Source organism: Vicia villosa, unplaced genomic scaffold (assembly GCF_029867415.1).
Source record: "Vicia villosa cultivar HV-30 ecotype Madison, WI unplaced genomic scaffold, Vvil1.0 ctg.001216F_1_1, whole genome shotgun sequence".
Classification (NCBI taxonomy): domain Eukaryota; kingdom Viridiplantae; phylum Streptophyta; class Magnoliopsida; order Fabales; family Fabaceae; genus Vicia; species Vicia villosa.
The window spans coordinates 516,415-525,329 of record NW_026705538.1 but is presented as its reverse complement, the minus strand read 5'-3'; the positions used below and the strand labels follow the sequence as shown (position 1 = coordinate 525,329).

Sequence of the window (8,915 nt, the reverse complement as noted above, 5' to 3'; positions counted from 1 at the left end):
AAAATAATAAAGTCATTTCACCGTATTACAGTGAGTATCTATGAAAGGTTGAAATTCATTTATATTATTCAATATATAGAAATGTGCTTGAATAACTACATCTCGAGCCATTGACTTAACATTTATACCTTGAATACCTTTTTCGTCTGTGTGATCAGTGTGACGAGACTTTGGAATGCCTATAGAATTTTCTTCCGACAAATAGTTTGTACAAAACTCAACATCTTCTTCAGTGATGTACCTTTCAACAATCGAAGCTTCTGGTCGGTGATGATTCTTCGTATATCCTTTAAAGATCTTCATATATCGCTCTATTGGATACATCCACCTTAAATAAATTGGACCAAAAAATATAATTTCTCTGACTAGATGAACAAGTAAGTGAACCATAATGTCAAAAAATGATGGAGGAAAATACATCTCAAATTAACACGAGATTATGGCAGCCTCATCTTCTAATTCATCTAACTTTTTGAAATCAAGAACTTTATTGCATATGGAATTGAAGAATAAGTACAATCTCGTTATAGTTACTCTCACATTCTTTGGTAGGATTCCACGGATAGCCACTGGTAGAAGTTGTTGCATCAATACATGACTATCATGAGATTTTAAACCAATTAACTTGATATCTTTCATTGATACAAGTTTCTTGATGTTTGATGAGTAACCTTTCGGAATTCTAATACCTTGTAAACACCTGCATAAAAATTTTCTTTTCCTTTTTAGATAGAGTGTGACATGCTTGAGGCAAATAAGTTCTTTTTCCTTTCTATATTGGAGGCAACTTTTTTCGTATACCCATCGCCTCCATATCAAGATGAAAAGTATTACCATCTTTAGTCTTGCCTAGAATACTTAGAAGTGTGCCAATCAACTATCACACACATTTTTCTCCATGTGCATCACATCAAGACAATGTCTAACATCAAGACTTGACCAATATGGAAGATCAAAGAAGATGGACCTCTTTTACTATATATTTTTTGCAATTGCCCCTTTTTATTTTTCTTTCTTCCTGAAGAAAACATTAATGTGTTCCTGCTGTAGATAAACGTCATCCCGATTAAAGGTTCAGAAGCCTCATCAAACTCTTGCTCTCCATTAAAAGCCTTCCGCAATCTACGATAAGGATGACCGGGTTTTAGAAATTTTTGATGCACAAGGTAAACAGTCTTTTTCCAAACTCAAGTTAGTGATAACAAGTATTATCTTCACAAATAGGACACGCTTTATGTCTTTTGACAATATCTCCAGCCAAGTTACCGTAAGCAGAAAAGTCGTGGATTATGCAAAATAACATTGCACGTGTCTTAAACTTTTCCCTAGAATATGCATCATCAACTTCAACACCTTCATCCCACAAGAGTTGTAAATCATTAATTAATGGACTTAGATAAACATCTATGTCGTTACCAGGTTTTTGTGGTCTAGAAATCATCATACTTAACAGTATATACTTGCGCTTCATGCACAACCAAGGAGATAGGTTGTAAATCGTGAGAAGAATATGCCACGAAGAATGATTAGTGCTCAGATTACCGAATGGGTTCATTCCATCGGTGGCAAGCCCTAGCCTAAGGTTTCTTAGCTTAACTCCAAAATCTGGAAATAACGAATCCATTTTCTTCCATTGCAACGAATCAACTACATGTGATGAATGTTTCCATCACTAGTCCTTTCATCTGCATGCCATCTAAGATTCTTTGTGTCATTCGAATTAGCAAAAAATTTCTAAAATCATGAAAAAGTACCATAATATTTTATTAGGAGGATGCTTCCTACTAACATTGTCATAGTCATTGTCATCACCATTATTGGCCTTAAGGTTGTAACGCGACGCACCATGTAACACCCCTTTTCTAAACCCCAAATATATAAAGAATTATTCACAGAATTATCATGCATAAATAAAAGGGTGTCACATGTCATTTTTATCACAATGAAAACCTAAAACATTTACACCAACATGCATCCGATCATATTGTAACACCAAATGAATCTTCATGTTTTCCCAAGCTATGCACAACACACGCGGAAGAAATACAATTCAACAATTTCAATGAATACATCCCATATTATATTCATATACCAATTCAATGTAACATACTCATTCATGTTAATGAAATCTCAATATTCTAGGCAACATAGCCTTTAAACATCATATCCAAAGTCAATCCAAATACAAAAGATGACAACATCCAAATAAACAAAACATGAGTTCAAATACCCCCCCCCCTGTATTACATGACCAGAGCATTGACTCAATACCTAACAAAAGATAAACCAAAGCTCCTTGGCTATTTCCTCGGATAACTCTCTACTCGTCGGAACCTGCACGTTACCAACAAAGGATAACATTCAAACAGAAGGGTGAGAATTCAAGTTATTATAGATAAATATCATGTGGTAAATGCACAACATAATAAGAATACATTTCACAATTCATCACTCTTCTCGGAACATGCATTTATATACTTCATTTCAATTTTAACACGTTTAACTCACTCAACAAGGTTCCAAGCTTCAAGTAGTTATATCCAATTACTAAGCCAATAATTGTAATACAATTATGAATCACAATCAAGTTCCCAACATCATATATAAATGATTTACATATATACATATATCATCAATACATATATATTTCACATTCCACAAAAAATATGCATCAATCACATGTATCACATTCACAACACATTCCCCAAATCATATCAAATGATTCATCATTCCACATATATGCATATCAATCAAATTCACATCCATAAATCCATATCACATAATCACACACAACAATATTTCACACCGACACGTGCGACTCAAGTGTGACTCTATGCGATATGCATGTGGATCCCTTTGTTATCATTATTGGAAAGCCAATTGTCATTATCTACAGACTAGATAACCACCTCAAAAGCCCCATACTCTTTAAGCTTTCAAACCCATACTCGTTCGGTTTGGGACAAGCATATAATCTCTACGAGATTACCCTACATTGCCTCTTTCAAATACTCATGCTAGTGTAAGTATGCAATAAAACAAGACTCATGCATTTAAGACAATCTATATCTCTTAAACTACGCAATCACATCTTTCCAACATTGCACAATATACACAACATGATTTCACTTCCAAACAGTGCATCACTTAACATACATCAATCAATTACATGTATTCAAGTCTAGCATTACCATTATTCAATCCACATCTCGATACATACACATTTAAATGATCATTATCAACAAGACACATTCAAATAATATATATATTCATTCCAACATATCATGGATATCACATCACTTAACACATCTATGAATATTAGCCACAATCATTAGTTCATAATGCACACATAAGTAATCACATTTTATCCATATATTAACATCAAAATTAAACCATTCAACATCAACCAAATCTATCCTATCATATATATAATCTCATTAGCTTCCTAATGCTTCAAACGGCGCATAAAACGGAGTTACGGATCAAAAGTTACGGTCTTTACAAAATCTGTCAAAAATGGAAATCTTCAGGTCGATGCATGGAAGTTTTCTACCCCCCCCCCCCCCCGGGTTAGCTCAGGTCTACACATGAGTCGATGCAAGGAACTCTACAGGTCGACGTACAGAATTCATAGGTCGACGCATGCTGAAGGAAAATGGATTTTTTTGCCTTTTTGGGTTGTTCAGGTCGACTCATGCTACTGTGTAGGTCGACCTACACTGCGTAAAAACTCAGAAATCACCATTTTTCTTTCCCATTCCCCTCATACAACAACCATTAACCCTCATACAATTTATATATCAATTGACAGCAATTATCACACATATAAGGTTCCTAAACTTGTTTCTAACCATGGGTCATCCATATAACACATTGAACATGAACAAATCACAAAATCCAATTGATTTCACATAACGCTAACATTTTCTAAATTCATGAAATTGAAGAATAGAAAGCATACACAACATTACCCAATCATATAAACCTATAAGAACTTGGGTTCTAACCCTTACCTCTTGATTTTAATCCACCCTTTTCAAGATTCTACAATCCTCTTCTCTTCTCTTCTCTCTATTCTCTTCTATTCTTCTTCCAAAAGTTATGTTATGAGAAGGACCTAACTCAATCTATTACTATATCTTTTCTCTAATTTGGGCTTAACTCAAATATTACCCAACCTTATTTAACTAATTAGAACCAATAACACATCCTCTTATTAATATCTCTAGTAACCAATTAACACACATACACATATATTTAAACATTCAAATATTCAAATAACCATTATATCACATAATAATTAATTAGAATTAAATAATAATTAAAACACCAACTAACCAAAATATAACAAATAATCAATAAATTACTAAATAAGCCAAATAAATAAATAGCTAATAAAAATCGGGATGTTACAACTCTCCCCCACTTAAAAGATTTTCGTCCTCGAAAATTACCTCAAACAAACAACTCCGGATACGATTCCTTCATCTTATCCTCGAGTTCCCAAGTGATATTACCATTAGCTACTCCACCCCAAATCACTTTCACCAAAGCAATTTCCTTACCACGAAGCCTCTTCACTTCCCGATCCTCAATTCGCATAGGTGATGTATTGACTGTCAAGTTATCTCTCACTTGAACATCATCTAATTGAACAACATGCGATGGATCCGCAATGTACCTCCTCAATTGAGACACATGAAACACATCATGCAAATTAGAAAGCGACGGTGGTAATGCAATCCGATATGCCACTTCACCTACTCTGTCTGAAATCTGATAAGGACCAATGAATCGCGGCGTCAACTTACGCGACTTCAAAGCTCTACCAACACCCGTTATTGGCGTAACTGGAAGAAACACATGTTCATCCTTCTCAAACTAAGGAGCCTTCCTCCTCTTATCAGTATAACTCTTCTGACGACTTTGAGAAGACTTCCTCTTCTCTTGAATCATCTTAATCTTATCCGTAGTCTCTTGAATCAACTCTGGTCCAACCACATCACTCTCTCCCGATTCATACCAACACAAAGGAGTTCTACACCTTCTACCGTAAAGAGCTTCAAAAGGTGCCATTCTAATACTTGAATGCAAACTGTTGTTATACGTGAACTCAATCAAAGGCAAGAAACTATCCCAAGTTCCTCCTTGTTCCAAAACACAAGACCTAAAAAGATCTTCAAGCGACTGAATAGTCCTTTCTGTTTGACCATCGGTTTGCGGATGATACGCCAAACTCAAACGCAGCTTCGTTCCCAAGGCACTTTACAAACCTTCCCAAAATCTAGAAGTAAACCTCGGTTCTCTATCCGAAACAATACTAGTCGTATTACCATGCAAACAAACAATCCTCTCGATGTATAGCTTTGCAAGCCTCTCCATCGAATAATACATCCTCATCGGAATAAAATGAGCACATTTCGTCAATCTATCCACAATGACCCAAATCGCTTCACAATTACTCGACGTCCTCGGCAAACCCGAAACAAAATCCATAGAAATGCTATCCCACTTCCACTCGGGAATAGATAACTGTTGCATCAAACCAGATGACTTTTGATGTTCAATCTTTGACTTTTGACCAGTCAAACATGAATAAAAAAATTCCGCTATATCTTTCTTCATACCTTGCCACCAAAATAGTTTCATTAAATCTTGACACATCTTAGTAGCACTAGGATGAATACTCAAACCACTTCTATGCCCTACTTCAAGAATTCTCTTTCTTAAACCCGCGACATCTGGAATACAAACTCTATCACGACATCTCATGACACCATTCTCATCAATCCTAAAATCACCACCTTTACCTTGATTAATCAATGTCATGATGTCAACCAATTTCAAATCCAATTTATGACCTTCTCTAATCTCATCAAGAATACCACTCGTAAGCTTCAACATACCAAGCTTAACACACGTAGTCGTCGCTTCACAAACCAAACTCAAATCTCGAAATTGTTCCAACAATTCCAATTCTAGAATCATCAATATAGACATATGCAATGATTTCCTACTCAATGCATCGACTACAACAAACGCTTTTCTAGGATGGTAATTCAAACTAAAATCATAATCTTTCAAGAATTCCAACAACCTTCTTTGCCTCATATTCAACTCTTTCTGATCAAACAAATACTTCAAACTCTTGTGATCACTATACACATCAAATCTCGATCCGAACAAATAATGCCTCCAAAATTTCAAAACAAACACAACGGCGGCCAACTCTAAATCATGTGTCAGATAATTCCTCTCATGAACTTTAAGTTGCCTTGAAGCATATGCTACCACTTCTCCTTTCTGCATCAAAACACCTCCCAAACCCAACAAAGAAGCATCACAATATACCACAAACGGTTCTAACAGATCCGGCAAAATCAAAATAGGAGTAGTAGTCAACCTTCTCTTAAGCTCTTGAAAATTCGCTTCACATTGCGAAGTCCAAATAAACGCCTGACATTTCCTAGTCAATTGCGTCAACAGCAAAGATAACTTATAAAATACTTCAATGAACTTCCTGTAATAACCAGCCAAACCAAGAAAACTTCTAATCTCAGAAACAGATTTAGGAGCTTCCCATTGAGATACAACCTCAATCTTCGAAGGATCAACATAAATACCTCCACTTGAAATCACATGGCCAAAAAAACTCACTTCCTTCAACCAAAATTCACACTTAGAAAGCTTAGCAAATAACTTCTTCTCGTTCAACACCGATAACACAATTCTCAAATGCTCAACATGATCATCTTCACTCTTAGAATAAATCAAAATATTATCAATGAACACAACCACAAACTTATCAAGATAGTCATGAAAAATCCTATTCATATACTCCTTGAATACACCAGGTGCATTATTCGCACCAAACGGTATAACTGAATACTCATAATGTCCTTACCTCGTTCTAAAAGCAGTTTTCTGATTATCCTCCGCTTTCACACGAATCTGATGATATCCTGACCTCAAATCAATCTTACTGAACACACGAGCACCCCACCAACTGATCCATTAAATGATCAATCCTCGGAAGTGGATACTTATTCTTAATCATCACTTTGTTCAGTTTCCTATAGTCAACACAAAGTCTTATAGAACCTTCCTTTTCTTAACTAACAAAACAGGTGCACCCCGTGGCGACACACTATGACGAATAAACTTCTTCTCAAGCAAGTCCTCAAGTTGACTCTTCAACTCTTTCAACTCAGAAGCTGACATCCTATATGGAGCCATCGATATAGGACTAGTTCCATGAACTAAATCAATCGAAAACTCAACTTCATGCTCCGGCGGTAAATTACTCACATCTTTAGGAAATACCTCTACAAAATCACAAACTATTGACAATTCCTCAACTGTTCTCTTTTCATGCACATCTAAGGTTGCCAACAACATAAACAACTTCGCACCATCTTGCATAGATTCATTAACTTGCTTAGCAGATAAAAACAAATCTTCCTTAACACCAATCTCAGGAAAAATAATCGTCTTATCAAAATAATTTATATACACGCGATTAAACTCCAACCAATTCATACCCAAAATCACATCCAGTTGTTCTAACGGAAGACAAACCAAATCAATTCCAAAATCTCTACCAAAGATACTCAATGGACAATTCAAACACACATAAGAAGTAGAAACATAACCCATAGCAGGTGTATCAATAACCATACTTCTATGCATATCAGATAACACAAGATTCAATCTCTTAGCACAGTCCAAAGAAATGAAAGAATGTGTTGCACCGGTATCAATAATAGCAATCAAAAGTGTACCATTAATAAAGCACGTACCTTGGATTAGCCTATCATCAGTAGTAGCCTCAGCACCAGACAATGCAAACACGTTTCCCTTCACTTGCTCCTTCTTCGGTTTGTCACACTGGGTACTAACTTGCCCTTGCTCACCATAATTGTAACAAGTCACACTCGAACCATTTCCACATTTATTTTCCTTATGACTAGCCTTGCCACACTTGAAACATGTTACCTCAACCTTGGTACAATCAACAGCACGATGTCCCTCAACACCACATTTAAAACACTTCATCGAAGCACTAGATCCTCCGCCACTTGGCTTCTTGCCATAACCAGATTGTTTCTTCTTGTCATCATATGGCTTTCCATGGAATTTCCCCTTACCCTTCTTATCATTCATAGCCTTGTAGTGAGAAGCATTCTCCCTACTATCCTCATCATAAATCCTACTCTTGTTAACCAACTCCGCAAAACGAGGAATCTGTTGGTAACCAATCGCCTTCTTAATGTCATGTCTCAAACTGTTCACAAACTTCAAACACTTGGACCTCTCCGCATTCATAGTATTGTAGTGAGGACAATACTTGATAAGCTCTTGAAATCTAGCAGCATATACAGCAACAGTACCATTTCCTTGCTTCAACTCAAGGAACTCCACCTCTCTCTTTCCACGACAATCTTCCGTAAAATAGTTTTCCAAAAATGCATCGCAAAAAAGATCCCAAGTAACCTGAATACCTTCCTCATCAAATCTCTGAGCCATATTGCTCCACCAATCCTCAACTTCCTTCTCGAGCATGTGAGTACCAAACTGCACTCTCTGAGTGTAACACCCTTCTAAACCCCGCGGCAATTTTTAATAATTAATCAGAGTAAAAACATATGCACAAGGGTGCTACAATTATTCCAAATAATTAAATCAACTAAGGTCAAAGTCATGCTTCATTAGGAAACGGTTCACCAAAACATAATCATGTTTATCACAGCGGAATACTAAACATCATCAAATACAACCAAATGCAATCATAATTCAACACCAAATAAAATGGATAGTTTCATAAAAACTCTATAACTATCGTTCCCCAGTGTTACAGATCAGAGCATGACCGACACGACCCAACATAAACGGATAAACTCTACGAGTCATCCTCA

General features: G+C 36.1%; 1 protein-coding gene across 1 annotated transcript; it reads right to left on the bottom strand.

Moving 5' to 3' along the window:
- Nucleotides 1–426: 426 nt before the first annotated feature.
- On the bottom strand, nt 427–8,163 carry LOC131634047 (uncharacterized). The gene is made up of 3 exons (XM_058904729.1): nt 7,800–8,163; nt 7,220–7,562; nt 427–700 (listed from the first exon to the last, which is right to left on the bottom strand). Exons 1-3 carry the CDS (start codon nt 8,161–8,163, stop codon nt 427–429), a joined length of 981 nt encoding a protein of 326 aa, XP_058760712.1.
- Nucleotides 8,164–8,915: the final 752 nt, after the last annotated feature.

Coding starts and splice junctions, on each gene's coding strand:
- LOC131634047 (XM_058904729.1), bottom strand. CDS start 8,163: ATGAATGATAAGAAGGGTAAGGGGAAATTCCATGGAAAGCCATATGAT. Junction 7,563..7,799: donor TGATGATAGGCTAATCCAAG/GTACGTGCTTTA, acceptor GTCTTCCGTTAG/AACAACTGGATGTGATTTTG. Junction 701..7,219: donor TCGATGGCTCCATATAGGAT/GTCAGCTTCTGA, acceptor ATTTTTATGCAG/GTGTTTACAAGGTATTAGAA.